This window comes from Odocoileus virginianus, chromosome 1 (genome assembly GCF_023699985.2).
Source record: "Odocoileus virginianus isolate 20LAN1187 ecotype Illinois chromosome 1, Ovbor_1.2, whole genome shotgun sequence".
Classification (NCBI taxonomy): domain Eukaryota; kingdom Metazoa; phylum Chordata; class Mammalia; order Artiodactyla; family Cervidae; genus Odocoileus; species Odocoileus virginianus.
In genome coordinates, this window is record NC_069674.1 from 66,360,760 (window position 1) to 66,380,110 (window position 19,351).

Sequence of the window (19,351 nt, forward strand, 5' to 3'; positions counted from 1 at the left end):
GGTAAGAGATGAAGACGGAAATGTCCAGTGTGATTCCCAGACTGAGCTGGCTTCGAGGGTACTTATGATCTGTGTAGCCTCACAAGGCCTCCCCCTCAGAAAGATCCCATGATTGGTTCAGTGCTCTATTGGCATCATCATGAAATCGCTGAATTTGTAAACAAGGGGCCCAACATGCTCATTTTCATTTTGTATTGGGTCTGCGAATCATAGTTTCTGTATAATTCTGTATGAGCTCTGTATGAGCTAAGGGGGGAAATCAAGGTACAAGTAACTGCAACTGGAAACAGAAGAGACGGGTGGAGTGATGAGTTCGGTTTTGTAGCCCACGCGTCTGTGGTCATCAAAGCAGAGATATTCAGTAGGCTGTTAGAAACTGGGTGTAAATTCCAAGCAAGGTATATGCTAGAGTTATCGATGTGGGGAATAGCAAGTCCAAGGTGGTAGAGCCCAGGGATGTGGATTATAGTGGGTAGAGAGGAAATCAGCTGGAAAAGAAGCATAATGCGTAAGGGATCAGAGAAGGCAGAGAGAAATGGAAGAGTGGGGAACTGAAGTCCTGGGGGACTTTTTTAAGAGAGAGTGGTGTCCTGGAAGCCAAGGAAAGGTCTCAAGAAGGGAGGAATCATGAGGATCACATGCCACAGAGTAATCAAGTACAGAGAACATCCATTGCATTTGGCAATTAGAGAGTGGAGATGGGAGCTGCTTTCCAGTGGGATAGAGGAGAAGCCAGGGGGAAACAGAGTGCAGACCATCCTTTCAAGAACTTGGGCTATGAAGTCAAAGGCAGGAACAGAGTAGAGGGTGTGCAGAATAAAGCTTCTTGGTTTTGTTTTTGTTTTTTGGGGGGGTTTTTTGCCTTTAAAATGGGGGAAGCAGGTTGGTGTGTGAAAGAGCATAGCTCTCAGGAAGTGAGAGGAGGACACACTTTCCAGGGCAGGAGCACAAAAGATTAAGGTGAGAATGAAGACAGACACATTCGTAGATCGAGTGGTCAGAATATATGCAGGCAAAAACAAACAAAACCGAACAAATCTATTTTTTTGAGTAAAGGTAAGTTTCCTACTGAAAGTGAAGTAGTAAGGAGCACAGGGGGCTTTAGAGGAGTGTTGAAGGTGTCTGCCCTCTAGCAGAGGACGCTGACCAGCGACAGACAGAACCACCAAGTAACAAGGAGGGCTCCCAGGAGAGGCAGAACCAGAGATGCCTGCAGTTTCTTTTTTTTTTTTTTTTTTTTCTTGAGGAATTTAATTAACAAACATTTATTAAAGCATGCAACGTTCCAGGCATTGTCTCTTTCACTGGGGATGCGTTAGTAAACAGTCAATCCCCGCACCCCACCACCTGCATCTAAGTGATACTTATCAATTTGAGCTTCTTGTTAAGTAATATGTCGGTTATTTGTAAGCACCTGTCATAGTGGAAATCTTAATTTAGTAGTGCCTGGTCAACAGTAAAAGCATATTTTCCAAAGGCTTGAGAGAAATATTAGTTACTTCCATTTCACTATTAGGAAAAGATGAAACTAAAAGAAATTTGGTGCTAATCTGACAGGTGGGTAAATTACCCTGAGGCCTTAGGTTATTCAGCACCTGGTTCTCTGAGTGGCTCTAGATAGCAAATCCAAACCACCTGTAAGGTTAGAACATGGATGCTTTTCTTGGAATGAATTAAGTCCTGAAGGAGCATGAATAAGAAAAGGCAGAAAATATGATGGAGTTTCTCAGTAGCTGTGAAGTTGAATTGGCATGCAGTGCCCCAGAAGCTTCCTTCTTGCTCAGGGCACCATAGTTCCCCCAGGACAGGGTCAGGACACATGTGGGCATACCTGACTTCTAGAACCAGTACTGGGATGCTGGGAAGTCAGGGCTGATCTGTCACTTAAATGTAGTTTTCCAGTGGGGAGATTGTGAAATTAGGTCCATGGCCATGATAGACCTCAACCCAAGCCAATTAAATCCGAATCTCTGGAGTTGGGCTTCCCAAACAGTAGATTTTAGAAGTACATATAAGGTACAGCCAGGGTTTCCAATGATAGGCTGTAATATCAAGATTCAAACAGATCAGTGTTGATTCTCAAACTCTGATGTACTTACACGTAGTGGGGTAAACCTCATAAAATGTCGGTTCTGAGTCAGTAGGTCTTTGGTGAAATTTGAGATTCTGTATTTTTGATAAGTCTCTGTGCATGTGTGCTCCTGCATGCTCAGTTACCCAGCTGTGTCAGCCTCTTTGCCACCCCATGGACTGTAGCCTGTAAGGCTCTTCTGTCCATGGAATTCTCCAGGCAAGAATACTGTAGTGGGTTGCCATTTCCTACTCCCTGCAGTTTCTACTGATGAAAAACTAATAAGCAACTTTGGCCCAGGCTATGAAAAAAGTTCCACAAAGGGAGAAGGCATTTACCTGTGAATCTTTTTAAGTTCTGAAGACCCTCCATCACAATATTAGACCCTCAAAAGAGCACCAGCTTTCTGGGCCCTCGGGGCTGCCCAGAAAGCACCAGGGATCCTGAGCATCAAGTAGAGGCAGAAATCTCCAGAGGCTACAAGCAGGGCAAAGTGCTGATTTGGTGAATAATTAATGTATCACCACAACCTAAGGCTCCCCACCTCCCTCAGTGGAAAAGGATGTAGATAAACTCACAAAGCAACTTACTCTGCGGTCTAATGATTAAACTTCCCGGGGCCCTATTTCATTTCAACCAAGTTAAAAGCTGACCAACTGGCCACTTAAACCCTTCTGCTGGGGTGATTAATTAGAAAGTAAAATCTCCTGACTGAACTAACAACTACCATACTCCCCTCATTTCAGGGGGCACTTTTGCCCAGAGGACTAAAGAAAGCTGAAGCTTTGATTCCAGCCATTGCTAAGGCAGCAGAACTGGGCTAGTTTACCGAAGTTGGGGGGCGACAAAATGACACCACCGGCTCCTGTTCCCTCCCCAACTCCCAGGAGCTGGGTGAGCCTGTATTTCCGCCTTATTTAACCACACAGGTCATACTCAGGGCTGCTAGAGACCCGACATCAGACCCTCTCTTCCACCCCCACCATTTGTACGCCATGCGATTCCTCCCGAGAATTTGCGAAGTTGTGCTTTTTTTGGAGATTGTTAAGTGCGTCTCTTGAGAGACTTCTTTCACGGTGAGATGGAGAAAAGTGTCAATAAACCAACCTATATCATTGTTCGAGAAGTCACCTGAATTCGCACCTTACGTCTGGATTTGGATTTAAAAGTCGATTTAAAAAAACAATCAGATGGGTAATTCAGTGCTGCGGCCACCCGGGTGGCAGGCCCCCAGGCAGGTCCTGAGTTGGTGCGCAAAGGCAGCGGAGCGAAGAGCACTTTGCTTCCTGGGAATGAAGACATCCGAGGTCGCGCCCAGTCAGGGTTGAGCAGCACTGGGGGCTTCCCCGCTTTCTCGAAAACAAACCTGCCAGGTGACCCTCTTTCTAAAGGGTTAACCAGCCCTCGCCTAGCGCTAGAGTTTACAGCCTTGGGCACCGCTTCGTGACTCACTCCTTATAAATGTAAATGCAGGAGCGAGCGGTAGGTCCTGACCAGCCCCCTCGCCCGCCAGGCGATCTGAACACCTACCTTCCAGACCCGCCCGAACGCCTCCCGCACCCCAGCGCACCTCTCAGGACACGCACCCGGCGGCTGCCCCGCAGCCCCGCACGGAACTGGAAGAGCTACTACCCCATCGCATCCGCAGATGCAGCCTTAAAACAAAGGAGGCGCGGAGGGAGGGTGGGACCTGAACCTCACCCCCTCCCCGCCAAGCAGGGCCGCCCGGCCCCCTCCGCCCCGATTCCCCGTGTGCGCATGAGCAGAGGCGCCTCCCTTGGTTCCTCCCAGGGCGAAACTTTCTAATTCCCTTCTTTGGGCTCGGGGGCTGCCAGGCGCCGAGAGAGCGCTCGTCCCGCCGGGTGAGCAGGACACAGTGGCGGCGCGATTTTTCCCTCCCCACCCTCCCACCCTTCGCTTCCGTGGGAGCGGCAGGAAATGCGAGGGCCCCCTCTTCTCTGAATATTTGCCTTTTTTCTCTCCACCTCTCTAGAAAAGAAGACTGGGAAAAACAGCCGGCGGCTCGGTGGCCGTGTCCCTTGGGCTGCAGGGACTGGACATGGGGCGGCTCCAGGTGTTCGCGTTCAGTTTCTTAGGTAATTCGGGGGAAACGGGGCGTCGGGGGTGGCGGAAGGGGTGGGCTTGGACTTGGAGGAAGAATAAATCAAACCGTTGGACTTAGCTTTGGGGGAAGCCTGTCGGGAGAGGGACTTGATAGAAATCTGCGTTGGGATTAAACGCCAGCGCCCTCGGTGGCGGCCGGGGACCGCATCCTGGGGTGTTTGTGCCCAGAGCTCCGGGTGCTCCCGCAGCTCCCGCTCTGGGCTTTGCATCTCCGGCCCTTTTTCGGTGGGTCTCTCCATATCTGGGGTCAGGCTTCATGGGGTAGTGGGCTAGCCACGGAGGGCTCCTCAGAAGCCCATCCGGGAGAGTGGCTGAGCTGAGTGCAGGCGTCATCCTGGGAACAAATTGGGGCCATGTGGCTTTAATTAACCATCGCTGTTTGCCCCCGGATGGCGCCAGAAACAGCTAGATCCGGAGCTTCCCTGGAATGACGAATCGCTGAAGCCAGTCCAAAGCCTCAGGGATTGACCACTCGCCCCTTGTTCGGGACAGTGGTGTTCCCCACGAACCCCATGACCGGGCCCCCCCCCATCCCCGACGAAGCGTAGGCGACCTCCGAGTGTGTGGATACACATACACACACTCACGCGTCCCCACGCTTACAAATATCCGCGCACACACATGCACTGTCACCCAAGGATGCAAGGCTACCGTGTACAATCGAGTTCACATACAAGCGGGTGTGCGGCGTTTGGCCACCTGCCTCCCTGCGCCCGGGTCCAGGAACCTCGAAGTGACCGGAGCTGCTTCCCAAGGCTGATCAGGGTGGGCGCGAGGGTAGGTGGGCTTCCCAGGAGTGATGCTCTTAGTTGCTGGACAAACCTGTATCTGTTTCTTTCTGAATCATCCTCTCCACGTTCTGCCTTCCCGGCCTCACTCCATTGTGTCTCTTTCCTGTGTATCTGGCTTCCCCCCCCCCCCCCCCCAATCTACTCTGTCCCCGCCCCCTGCTTATTCTCTTTGCCTGGGCCGGCTCCCTGCTCGTGCCCTACGCTGTCCGCCTGCCCCTTCCACAGCCCTGTGCGGAGTCGGAGTGAGCGCTCAAGAACCCGATTTCAGCTACGGCTGCGCGGAGGGGAGCTGCTACCCGGCCACAGGCGACCTTCTCATCGGCCGAGCGCAGAAGCTCTCGGTGACCTCGACCTGCGGGCTGCACAAACCCGAGCCTTACTGTATCGTCAGCCACCTCCAGGTGAGGGCAGAGAGAGGTCTCCGCGCACACCTCTTGCAGTCCCCACCGAAGGGGAAGGCCTAGGGGACTCCGTATCCTGCCAGCTATCCAGATAGGAAGCTCGGCAGCCAGGGAGTCCCGGGATTAGGCCGGTAACTCACCCTTTTGCTTCATGTCATTTTGCACAGTTGCATCCGCCAAACATTTCCTGCCGCCACTGTATAGAAAGGCAGAGCTGCAGACAGATCTTGAGGCCACTGTCCCAAGCCCTGACCCAGAGTCTCCAAAAGCCCATGTTTTTTTGTTTTTTGTTTTTTTGTTTGTTTTGTTTTTCAGTCTTTCCCCTTTGGAAGATGTGTGTAAAAGGTGGTTTATCCTTTTCTTTTTTATATACTGAGTGGTGATCTTAGGTTTTCCCCAAGTCTTTCACTTGGATAAAGGGTATTCCAGCCCTAAGAAATACCTTGCAAGGTCACTCCAATCATGGAGAAAAGCACTCCAATACTTTGCTCTCCTCATTTGGTGCTGCTCCCATCCACCTCCATTAGATATCAGGATCAGATGCTTGCTTTTTGAAAATGCCCTGGTTGCCATGGTACCCTGATAGAGGAGGACCAAAGTGAAATTTCAGAGTGTTTTCTGTTTCTAAAAGTGGATCCAGATCTTAGATTTCAAAGGTCACGTTTTCAATAAGACTAATTTTGAAAGAAGGTAGAAAGCATAAACTACCCAGAATCAGAATCCATTTCCTTGATTTTTTTTTTAAACAGACTGATATCTCTGGCCTCTAAAGCAAACATAAGGGTTTTTTCTCCTGTACAAGGCAAGTTCCAAGTCAATTGCTCTAAATTTGGTCACTCCCCCTACATGCAGATCTGCCCTTCAGGAGTGGGACAGAATATTGTGTGGTTTGCATGCAGATGGCTTCAAATGGAGTCGCTTTTAAAAAACAGAGAGCCCATTCTGAAAACCTGATAAATTAAACCAAAGGAATGTGGTAAAGTGGATTCCACTTATTTGCTTCCAGGTTTATACAGAGACGTCTAGACTGCTTCCTCCTGATTAGAAGGGAGGCTATAATTACACTTTTTTAAAGTTCTGGTAATTGTTCTCTGGTATTAGTTTCCTTGACTACAAGTCACCAAAGGCAGTTGATGTTACCTTTTCTAACTTTAGCATGTAAATTTCACCTAAAATATTATGCTAACATCTACCTCCAAGGTCAGGACATCCTGTAAATGAATCACCAAATCCTGAAAATGGCTTTGACCAGAAAGAGAATTGGACTGTTTGTCTAAAAGCAAGTAGAGCCAACTCTAGTTTATATGATTAGCCACGAAATTGTGGGGTGCTCTTCGGATATCAGGGCTTCCCAGTGGCTCAGTGGTAAAGAATCCTTCTGCAGTGCCAGAGACTCGGAATCGATCCCTGGGTCGGGAAGATCCCCTGGAGGAGGAAATGGCAACTCATGCCAGTATTCTTGCTTGAAAAATCCCATGGACAGAGAAACCTGGCAGACTATAGTCCATGGGGTTGCAAAGAGTCAGACACGACTGAGCACACATGGATGGATGCTATGCGTCAGATTCAGAGCCTCTTTAGGAACTGGGCATGTAATTCTTTCAAACACTGAGCAGGTATAAAACTTGAGGCAGGAATCAGAAGTATTGTGTCCAGGGTTACCCTGCATTCCTGACTTCTGGTTTCTGTTTTCTAGTTAGTATATCTTGCCAGTCTTAAAATCCCTTTGGGAGGAAGGTGATAAGTAATAGCTAGCTAAATACATACAAATGTAGTATTGTCGGTTGATACTGTCCTTACAAGGATGTCACCTTTGCTTAACGACTTGCTGACCGGAGGACCAGAGACATAATCCATCCTTCATTACCCAAACATTATTGACCGGAGTGTTTCAGTATTCACTTACATAACAAATTGCCAACCACAAGCATTACTTTCTGCAAAAATCCATAGGTGGATAATGTGTTAAATGTTTGTAAGATGTGTGTGGGGTCTCAACAGATTTCTGCCTCAGCATCATCTTCAGACTTAATGAGCATTGCATAAAAACTTGGGTAGAGAGCCCAGCCTCATGTGGAAAAGGGAACCATTAAGTGATGCTGCTGTTTACAATTCACCATGATGGAGTGCAAAGTAGGCTCTTTTGACTGTGACTCACATTTTTGGTAGAAGGAAAATGTTAAGCCAAAAGTTCAAAGCCGCTCTAAAACTGAAAGTAGTGGTAGATTTTTCAGTTCAGGTCCTTGGCATTCTTTGACTTGGTCCCAGTTTTCAGTGCTCCCCACTTGACAGGACAGCCTGGTGTCCCCTCCCTGGGTATTCTGAGCAGTCTGAGCTAGCCTGCACGCTGCTACCACGAATTCACTGTCGGGGCAGGGGCGAAGGTAAGAAGTCTTGATCTGTAGTTCCCAAAGCTTCTTAAATATATCTGACTAATATTTGGTTTCTGCCTTATATAGGTTTTGGAAAATCAGGCCAGTCGAATTGTTCTCTTTTTATTTTCAGTTTGCTTTATGTCAGCAAAAATTCTCTAAAACCTCCTCTGCATTTTGCCTCAAGAGTAAGCTTTTCCAGCTATTCATTGAGATTAAGGCTTAAGCCTAGAAATTTCATTTTGATTAAATTAATAGCTTGTGGAAACAATGCCTTCTTTTACTTTTGACCTTGAATTTGCAAGAGAAGAGGAAAATTTCAGGAGTATATCATACTCTGTTAAGTTAAAAAGTGAAAGACATATGCTAGGTCATTTAAGTAATTTTGGCACATTCATTTTTCTTGAAGAAAGTAGGTTTGATTTTTGTATTGTGGGCTTGATTTTTGGTGTGCCTGTGAGTGTGTGATTGCTTCCCAGACACGTGATACTATCTTTGCTTTCAGGAGGACAAAAAATGCTTCATATGCAATTCACAAGATCCTTATCATGAAACCCTCAACCCTGACAGTCATCTCATTGAAAATGTGGTCACGACATTTGCTCCAAACCGCCTTAAGATCTGGTGGCAGTCCGAAAATGGTATGTGTGGTGTGGGAATAACTTCCATGGAGTGTGATTACTTACCTGGAAAGTGTTTACAGGCTCCTGGGTGTTTGTAATTACGATTGGTTTCTCTATCCTGCAATTATGGCCTTCGACAGATTTACTGCCCAGAGCACTGAATTCTCTTGGTAAAATCTGATCCTTCTTCTTGAAGTATGCACTTCCTATAAGAAAGAAGTCTTTCATGCGAAACCGAAGGAGGATTTCGTAGTCTTCATCTGAGGAGTGTGGCAATGTGCGGGGCAGTCTGGGGAGGGCATGGGAGGGCCTTGCCCCGCTCAGGCCCTCATCCTTCCACAAAACAGTCATCTTTCATTTTGATCAATCCCGAAAGAAAGGGCAAAATCAGCCACCTTCCTTCCGTCTAGAGAATATTTAGCAATAGTACTATGAATACACACTAGACATAATTTCTCAGACACTCAACATGGATGACCCTAAGTCAACTTTTCTAGTGAGTGTGTGAATCCAACCCTTTTTCCTTTCTTTGCCATTTGGGTTGGGGTTTAATAAATTCATCCAATATGATGTTACTATTGTGGTGCAACTAAGCTCAACTTAGTTTTACATTTGTTTCCAAGTCAAATGCTGAAATTTGGGGACTAACAGTAGAGTTAATGTGTTTGCTGTTAATAATAAGTTACCTTTGTATCTTTTTTAAAAAAGCATTTATTTGAAAGGACTCAAAGAAGTGAATCTAAGCTTGGCCAGAGGAAGCCTGGGCACTGCTAGATCCTTTAATTATGTGCTCTATGCCCAGGAAGCTTTGGGGTGCTTTGCCGTTATTTATTTATCAGTCTGTAAAGAGGAAGTGTTTTTTTTGCACCACAAGGCTTTCAAGATCCTAGTTCTCGACCAGGGGTCAAACCTGGGTCCCCTGCAGTGGAAGCATGGAGTCCTAACCACTGGACCGCCAGGGAATTCCCAGGAGGAAGTCTCTTTGTAGACTTATTTCTAATTGATTATGAAATTATACATGCTTTCTAAAAGACTATTGATTTCTAGGGAAGGTTGATTATTCATTGGTAACCTTTGGGACGCCATTGGTTATCAACTTGATTGAGATAGACTAGATGTCAGAAAGCAATTTATCAGTTAGAGCCTTGTTAATTCTTATAGGAGGGTATCTGAGTTGAGAGTTCAGGGTAAAAGAGAAGTTTCTGTAAATCTGCTCTTGAGTCACAGGGGACTTGTGAAATAGCATAGATCTGATTACAAATGTGGGACCTATCTGATTGTCCACATTCTTCCAGTGAGACTGAAAGACAATTAGAAGGATGCCTTGGGAATTCCCCAGCAGTCCAGTGGTTAGGACTCCATGGTTTCACTGCTGACGGCATGGGGTTCAGTCCCTAGTCAAGGAACTAACATCCCTGCTAACTGGGTGCAGTGTGGTGCGGCCAAAAGAGACAGAAGGGTGCTTCAACATCAGTATCAAGTTCCTAGACAGTAAAATAGTTCATCAAGCTCTGTAGTTCTCGAAGAGGGTTTTTCTTGGTTACATCAGGTGTTAATCAGTTTCCGCAATTCTGAGTTTGTGGGACAAGAGAGGACAAAGGCCCCAAAGAAGGGATTTTCAAACCAAGGGGCTTGAGGGCTCTGTCACTGTTATAAGAGATTAGATTGGATTAGATGGATGGCACTTAGTCTTCAGAAAGTCAGAAGGATTGTTACTGTCTCTGCTGTCTGATAGTTCACAATTGAAGAGTTTCTTGATGAATGTGATTTGTATCTATTTTGTGTGTTTTATCCAAGTTGAGCTTTACATGATGCATTAAATTATCAGTGCTCGGACTCAAAGCGGCTTGGAATGTGCAGCTGCTTTTAACTTCGCCCTGATGATGCTTTATTCCCTGACAGAAATCAAATACACCACAGAAGAATGATCTTGGTTCTTTTCTCCATGGATTTTTCTTCCCATATTTTAAAAAAATGCCTGTAGCGCTTTATCAGGTTAGGTATCTAAAATGGAATGTGCTTTTCAAGCCCACATCGGCAGATACATTCTTATGTTACAGAACTGGCCCTACTCTTGCTCTGACTTTACATTATATCGTTATCTCTTTATTTTAAACAAATAGTGCAGGTACTTAAAAGCTTGGGAGGGGAGACAGATAGTTGCTTAGCTAACATGTTGCTCAGAAAGAAACCTGGAGAGTTGGTTTGTATTATGGCTCTTTTTCAGAAGTTAGATAAAGTTTGTAATATGGTTCTTTCTCAGAAGTTAGATAAGGTTAGTTAGCATGACGATACTGTTTTTCTTTAACATTCCAACTAACTCATATCCGTTCCAGTGACTACTTTCCCTCCCTCCCCCACCCCCACCCCCAATTGACTTGGCAGTTTTCCAGTGGGAGAGTTTATTTCAAAAGTCGTACTGATTTCCTGAAAATACAGCAGCCTGTGACATGATTCATTCTGACACATTCCTGTCTTTCTGCATTTAAGACTTCTCTTGCTCCGGAAGCTGAACCCCCAAAAGCTGTCTGGAGCACAGGAAATGTGGGAAGGCCTCCTTCACCAACCAGGCAGGCTCCAGGGCCCAGGGGATGGTGGAGGAGGCGCTGTCCATCCCTGGAATTCCAGTGGCCTTCTTAGTCTTTAACGTGGGTTGGCTTGACCCCCAGGGCATAGTGCAAAGGCTCATTTGTTTGTTCAGGCTTTCCCCTGAAAGGGAAGATGTTAGTATTTGTTCTGGGGCAGTTTATTTATTTGACCCATTCTTTGTCTCTTTGGCATTGTTTCTCCATTGTGGCAATGCACCCAAGGGCTTCTCCATCGGGGATAGGTTTTTCTAAATTGGAGTGTAACTCACATTCATGATGGACTCCTGTTTTCTTTGCTGCTGCAGAGAAACAAAAAGGAATATTTGTGTTTCAGCTGGATTGTGTCCCTGTGCCTCAGACTGCAGAGCTGAACCCCTACTGTGCACAGGAAATGCCCCCTCTCTTTTCCCCTTGAGAGTCCCTTGGTTTAGAGAGTTGGAAAGACTTTTCAGTTTTTACTAAGCAAGGATGTCTTTCTTGACAGCAACTAAAGGCATTCCGCCAGATGTCTTGTTCCAGGGAGCACATTCAATACGTTGAACTCCAGAATGATTTGTGACCAGCTGAAGAGTCATTCTGAGATGTGCTTTATCACCTCAATCAAGCCAGGGGGTTATTGTCTTATCTTCAGATTAAGGTGGACTGCAGAGAGAATTTCTATGAGGACCTTAAAGATAGTTGAACAGAACAGACTCAATTGTTCACAGATGTTCTTGTTTACATTGCTATTTCCTTTTATCTTTTTAAAAATTATCCTATAGGCGTGGAGAATGTCACTATCCAACTGGATTTGGAAGCAGAGTTTCATTTCACTCATCTCATCATGACCTTCAAGGTAAGGAATCCCTCCCTTTCTCACAAATGAGAGCATTGTGTAATTCCCCCTTTCAGAATGGATGGCTGTTGTAAGTTGGCCTAAATGGGAACCTAAACATTATTGTTGCTATAAATTAGGATAATTGAGCAGCTTTTAAACATGGGCATGGATAACTGCACTTAATAGATACTCTTATCTTTGTGGCAATAAGTGGAGAGAGCCACTGTTCTATGATTTGACTGTAAACTTTTAATTAGATATCTGTTAATTTCCCCATGGAGAGAGACAGCTTTGACTCACTCCCAAAGCACAGTAAAACATCTGGAGAGTAAATCCCTCCTCCCTTGGGTTGATGTTTTAATGCTGACTTTGGTAACTGGAAAGGAAGTGTGTTATCTTTAGTTTTCAAGGTTTTGCAAAATTTGTGGGAACGGTTTTACAGTTGTTTAAGAAATGTGCCTGCTTTCTTCAGTGTGGATTTTTTTCCCATCCTTTTTCTTTGAGAGATGTAAAATGACTCCAGGACTAAGGAATGGCTCTGTACAAAGTCTCTTTGTTTCTTCTTAAGCAGCTGCCTGGAAATGACAGGCTTCATATGGCTTAAAGTACATGTTGGTGCACACAAAACCCATAATTTACTTATTGCTTCTCAGATTAAAATCACTTTTGAGTCGTTTTCTACTGGGCATGGGGGCCTTGTCTCTACCCTTGCAGGTTTTGGAAAAGGTGCCCAGGGTAGATTTGATTTACCATGTGGGCAGGTAACCGCTAAAGTCTTAACTTGTGACCTCTGCGTGAGCCTGGGAGGCCTAGGGTCAGGAGTAGGCATTGAGGTCGAGGAGATGTGACTAGGAGAGATGCTGGGCTACCTGTCCCCACGCCTGGGTTCATCCCCTTGCTTCTCCCCAGGAACCCACTCTTGCTGCTTGGGGAAAGGGGAGGGTGAAGGTTTACACTATGTCACCTGCTCCTATGAGGTGGGGGAGGACTTCCCCTAAACCACTTTGTCCCTTCATTGGCCATGAGCTCAACTTGGCAGTTAGAATTAAGACTCAACCTCAGATGTGGCCTGCATCTTGTTGTTCAGTTGCTCAGTTGTGTCCGACTGTTTGCAACCCCATGGACTCCTCTGTCCATGGAATTTTCCAGCAAGAATACTGGAATGGGTTGCTATGCCCTCCTTCAGGGGAATCTTCCCAACCCAGGGATTGAACCCGTTTTTCCTGAATTGACAGGTGGGTTCTTTACCATTGGCGCCACCTGGAAAGCCCAAGGGAAGAAGGTGTACTTGCAAATAACATGATACAAGGCAAGATGTGCTCACTGCTATAGCAGAAGTTCAGACAATGTCCATCAGCACGGAGGATGGGGAGATTCATTTTAGCCTGGAATAAAGGAGAAAGCTTTACAAGGAGAGGACTGTGATTGCGCTTGACCTGGGCCAGGAAGAGTGAGCAGGATTTTAAGAGGAAGAGGTAGAAGAAAAGGCCTTCTTGACAGAGGAAACAGGATGAGAGCAAATCCCCAGTGGTGGGACAGTTTGGACAGAGTTTGTTCAGCACGTACTATGTAGACATGCCTTGAATGTCTACGCTTGGGCTAGTGAGGGGAGCAACAGGAAGTAAGACTATAGCCAGAAGGACCTTGCTTCCTTCCTGAGGAGTGTGAACTTTGTAGGAGATGGGGAGCCATGGACAGGAAATGAGACCTGTGTTTCAGGAAATGAGGGAGCCAAGAGGAAAAGCAAAGGAGGGCCTGGGCCATGGAGAAGAGAAGGCACAGAGGCAGGAGGCTCTCAACGTCCGCCGTAAGGGGGAGCTGACTTAGGCAGGGCTGTGGTTCTCAACTAGGCGGGAGCCACCTCCTGCAACTGCTGTCCTCTCAGTCTGACGTGGAGAGCTTTTTTCTAATCACACATCGCCCCTTGCCACCATACTCTGCTACCCTCTGCGCCTGCTAACTTTGAGAGTCATTGCCCAGAGGAGGAGCCTCTGTTTGCTAAGGGAGTCACAGGTTGAAGCATGAACTGGAGAAATACTAGAAGCAGAAGGCAGGGTTAGGAAAGGGATGAATCAAAGATTCCTGAGATGTCCGAGCTGGGGAACCTGGAGGCTGCTGATACCATTAAGAGTGGTGAGGACAGGAAGGGGGTGAGGATGAAGAGTGTGTTTATTCCTTTTTAAAATTTATTTTATTCAGCTATAGTTCATTTACAGTGTTGTGCTATACAACAAATGACACATATACATTTGTATATGTATATACATATATATATATATACACATATATATATATATATACACACATTCTTTTTCATATTCTTTTCCATTATGGTTTATTACAGATTATTGAATATAGTTCCCAGTGCTATATAATAGGACCCTATTTATTTGGGTAGCATTTCCCTTTTCCACTCGCACCTTCCTGACCCAGGGATCAAACCTGGGTCTTCTGCACTGCAGGGAGATTCTTTACCTTCTGAGCCACCAGGAAGTGTGACAGTGAAAGTGTTAGTCATTCAGTTGTGTCCGACTCTTTGTGACCTCATGGACTATAGATTGCCAGGCTTCTCTGTCCATGGGATTCTCCAGGCAAGAATACCGGAGTGGGTTGCCATTCCCTTCTCCAGGGGATCTTCCCAACCCAGGGATCGAACCTGAGTCTCCTGCATTGCAGGCAGACGCTTTACTATCTGAGCTACCAGGGAAGCCCATGTAATAACTCATCTGCTAATCCCAAAGTCCCAATTTATCCCTCCCTACTTGCCCTTCCCCTTGGCATCCAAAAGTCTGTTCTCTGTATCTGTGAGTCTGTTTCATAGATACATTCATTTGTGTCATATCTTAAATTCCATACAGTAAGTCACCTATGTACCAATAAGTTCTGTTTTGAGAGTTTGTAAGTCCAGTTCATTCGTAAGACCAACAAAGTTAGCCTAAGTACCTAACTAACACAATCAGCTGTGTCGTACTGTACTATAATTGGTTTATCACACTTCTCACACAAGTGATACATAAAAAACAAGCCAAGACAAAAAATAAAACAGTTTTTAATCTTACAATACTTTGAAAAGTACAACAGTACAGTACAACAGTTGACATCTAGGGGCCAGCATCAAGGGAACAGCAAGAAGCGTTACCAACTGGAGGAGGGGAAGGAGGTGGGAGATGGCAGAGCTAAAGGATCATCAGCAAAGAAGACGGAAGGCAAGCTGGAATTTCACCCACGCCTGAGGTTGATGGCACAGGTTCTGGTTCCTTGCTGGATCCAATTCTGTCTACTCTCTCGAAGAAAAACGATCCAGTGATGTCTGGGTAGTAACATGTTCACATCTTTGAAAATTCAGAACTTGAAGGTTCGTGTAGGGGACTTACTAGTGATATCATATGGTATTTGTCTTTCTCTGTTTCACTTAGTATGATAATCTCTAGGTCCATCTGTGTTGCTACAAATGGCATTATTTCATTCTTTTTATGGCTAAGCAGTATTCCATTATATATATGTACCACATCTTCTTTATCCATTCATCTGTGGACTAACATTTAGGTTGTCTCCATGTCTTGCTTATTATAAATAGTGCTGGTGTGAACATCTTTTTGAATTATAGTCTGGATACATGCCCAGGCTTGGGACTGCTGGATTATATGAGAATATTTTCAGGGAGATAGATGCTTACTAAGTGGGTTGGACTTTCTTAGGCTTGCATAATCTAGTTAGCATATTGACAGTCTGTTTTTGCACATAGCCAGATGTTTCCAAGCTCACAGCTTTTTTATTTAGTATAAATTCAGAGACAGCTATGCAGTAGTGTGAGGCCTGAGAAGGTCAATGACTCAGCAAACAGCACAGAAAGACTTCCCTTCTGTAGGTAAAATGCATTGTCCTGGTTTCCAGCAGCTTCCTAACCTCACAGAAAGTTGGCCTATTGGGACTTGGAAGGTTCCAGAGGGGAGGAATAAGGAAGCACAGCCAGGACGGCTGTAAGGCTCCCTTGTAACATAGAGACATCAGGCTAGTCTCTCTCCAGGTGTCACCACCAAGGAGCTGTGTCCCGTGGGAGGGTTTGCCGTGGTTCAGTTAGTTACTGGGGTTTTTTTTCCCCCTTATTTTAAAATTCTTAGCCTAATACTCTCTCGGGTTTAATATAAAGTATCATTTCCTTGTATTTCTGAATAGGTAAAAAATAAATTAAGCCTGAACAACTAGTAAATGTGTAAGTCAAAGAATCTATCAAAATATGACTTTTCATTTCCTTATCCTTGTCTCCTTTTACCAGTGAGAAAGATCATCAAGATTATTAAGGAAGGTGCAAGGAGATCTGGGCATGTGCTACTTTTCACTTTAGTTGTCACCCAGATTTTATTTTTATTTATTTTTTTATGATCCTGTTCAAGTTCTTGGTCATCTTGGCCTGCAGCATTTGATCTCTCTGAAAAAAAATTTTCATTTTTATATAATTTTTAAAGATCACTCTCCAGTAACAGTTATTACAAAATATTGGCTATATTCCCTGTAACCTATCTAATACCCAATAGTTTGTGCCTCCCAGTCCCCAACTCTACATTGCCCCTCCCCTGCTCCCTACCGGTAACGAGATTGTTCTCTGTAAGTCAAGCACTGGTTGGAATTCAGAAGTGTCTTTGTTCAGATTCTGTTTGCTGAGTCAGCTTCCCTTTCATTCATCATTGTTGAAGCATTTGCTTATTTTTAGTGTTCATTTTGTTTCATCTCATGTTTCCAGTTGTCCCTGTTCACCACAACCTCCTAAATCTCTGTCCTGCCTATTTCCAGAATTCTTGTCCTTTTCCTCCTTCTGACATCCATTTTTCAGGCTGCTTTTAGACCAGTAACCAGAGAGGCAGAAAAGATCTTCATTCAGCTTGGGTTTGAAGTCTCTCTGCCAATAGCTGGTGAGTTAGGTGATCTCTCTGAGCCTTCATTTCCTCATCTGTCAGACAAATGTGTTGTGAAGGTGTGTTAGTGTGCTAGGACTGGCCATTGCAAACTACACAGACTGGGTGACTTAAACAACAGAAATGTATTTTCTCAGGGTTCTGGAAGCATGTAGTCTGAGATGAAGGTGTCAGTAGAGTTGGTTTCTTCTGTGGCCTCTTTCTCTCTTTGGCTTTGTACATGACTGTCTTCTCCCTGTGTCTTTACCTCTGTACCTGTCTGTGTCCTGATATCTTCTTCTTTAAAGACTTCAGTCATATGGGATTAGGGCCCACTCCAATGACCTCATTTTACTTTCAGTTCAGTTCAGTTGCTCAGTCATGTCCGACTCTTTGTGACCCCATGGACTGCAGCACGCCAGGTCCATTACCAACTCCCAGAGTTTACTCAAATTCGTGTCCATTGAGTAGGTTTTGCCTTCCAACCATCTCCTCCCCTTCTCCTCATGCCTTCAATCTTTCCCAGCATCAGGGGCTTTTCAAATGAGTCAGTTCTTCATATCAGGTGCCAAAGTATTGGAGTTTCAGCTTCAGCATCAGTCCTTCCAATGAATATTCAGGAATGATTTCCTTTAGAATGGACTGGTTAGATCTCCTTGCAGTCCTAAGGACTCTCAAGAGTCTGCTCTAACACCACAGTTCAAAAGCATCAATTCTTTGGTGCTCAGCTTTCTTTATAGTCCAACTCTCACATCCATACATGACTACTGGGAAAACCATAGCTTTGACTAGATGGACCTTTGTTGGCAAAGTAGTATCTCTGCTTTTTAATATGCTGTCTAGGTTGATCATAGCTTTTCTTCCAAGGTGCAAGTGTCTTTTAATTTCATGGCTGCAATCACCATCTGCAGTAATTTTGGAGCCCAAGAAAATAAAGTCTGTCACTGTTTGCACTGTTTCCCCATCTGTTTGCCATGATTACCCTTTTAAAGACCCTTGTTATTGTTCACTGGCTATGTCCAACTTTTTGTGACCCCATGGACTGCAGCACTCCAGGCTTCCCTGTCCTCCACTATTTCCCAGGGTTTGCTCAAACTCATGTCCATAGAGTTGGTGATGCCATGCAACCATCTATCCCCTGTTGCTGCCTTCTCCTCTTGCCATCAATCTTTCCCAACCTTAGGGTCTTTTCCACTGAGTTGGCTGCTCATATCAGGTGGCCAAAGTACTGGAGCTTTAGCATCAGTGCTTCCAGTGAATATGCAAGGTTGATTTCCTTTAGGATTGACTGGTTTGATCTCCTTGCTGTCCAAGGGACTCTCAAGAGTCTTCTCCTGTACCACAGTTTGAAAGCACCACTGCTTTGCACTACTAAGCACTTTGGTGCTTAGCCTTTTTACAGTCCAACTCTCACATCCATACATGAATACTGGAAAAACCATAGCTTTGACTAGATGGACCTTTGTTGGCAAAGTGATGTCTCTGCTTTTTAACATACTTTTTAGATTTGTCATAGCTTTTCTTCCAAGAAGCAAACGTCTTTTAATTTTGTGGCTGCACATACCATCTGGTGGTTTTTGGAGCTAGTGATTTTTGGAGCCAAAGCAAATAAAATCCGTCACAGTTTCCACTTTTCCCCCATTTATTTGCCATGAAATGATGGGACCTAATGCCATGATCTTAGTTTTTTGAATGCTGAGTTTTAAGCCAGCTCTTTACTCTCCTCTTTCTTTCCTCTTCTCATCAAGAAGCTCTTTAGTTCCTCTTCACTTTCTGCCACTGGAGTGGTACAATCTGCATATCTGAGGTTGTTGATATTTCTCCCAGCAATTTTAATTCCAGTCTGTGAGTCATTCAGCCTGGCATTTGGCATGACGTACTCTGCATATAAGTTAAATAAGCAGGGTGACAGTATACAGCCTTGACGTACTGCTTTTCTAATTTTGAACCAGCCCATTTTACCATGTTCAGTTCTAACTGTTGCTTCTTGATCTGCATACAGATTTCTCAGGAGACAGGTAAGGTGGTCTGGTATTCCCATCTTTTGAAGAATTTTCCACAATTGTGATCTACAAAATCAAAGGCTTTAGCATAGTTAATGAAGCAGAAGTAGATGTTTTTCTGGAATTCCCTTGCTTTCTCTGATCAGATATTGGCAGTTTGATCCTGGTTCCTATATCTTTTCTAAATCTAGCTTGTACATCTAGAATTTCTCTGTTCACATACTGCTGAAGCCTAGCTTGAAGGATTTTGAGCATTATGTTGCTAACATGTGAAATGAACACAGTTGTACCGTAATTTGAACTTTCTTTGTCATTGCCTTTCTTTGAGATTGGAATGAAAACTGACCTTTTCCAGTCCTGTGGCCATTGCTGAGTTTTCCAAATTTGCTGGCATATTGCATGCAGCACTTTAACAGCATCATCTTTTAAGATTTTAAATAGCTTAGCTGGAATTCCGTCACCTCCACTAGCTTTGTTCAGAGTAATATTTCCTAAGACCCACATGTCTTCACAGTCCAGGATGTCTAGCTCTAGGTGAGTGACCACACCTAGTAATGTTTCCAGAGTTCATCCATGTCATAGGAAGTATCTGAATTTCAGTTCTATTTATTGCCGATTAATAATAGTCCATTGCTTATGTGTATCACCTTTTGTATATCCATTATCCAT

General features: G+C 44.8%; 1 protein-coding gene across 1 annotated transcript in view; it reads left to right on the forward strand.

Moving 5' to 3' along the window:
* The first annotated feature begins 3,829 nt into the window (after positions 1-3,829).
* Positions 3,830-19,351, forward strand: part of LAMB1 (laminin subunit beta 1) — a 75,870-nt gene continuing 60,348 nt past the window's right edge. Inside the window, exons 1-5 of the mRNA XM_070469062.1 lie at positions 3,830-3,933; positions 4,065-4,167; positions 5,212-5,387; positions 8,265-8,400; positions 11,732-11,805. Coding sequence (XP_070325163.1) covers positions 4,131-4,167; positions 5,212-5,387; positions 8,265-8,400; positions 11,732-11,805 — 423 coding nt within the window. The 5' untranslated portion in view covers positions 3,830-3,933; positions 4,065-4,130. The remainder of the gene's footprint in view (positions 3,934-4,064; positions 4,168-5,211; positions 5,388-8,264; positions 8,401-11,731; positions 11,806-19,351) is intronic.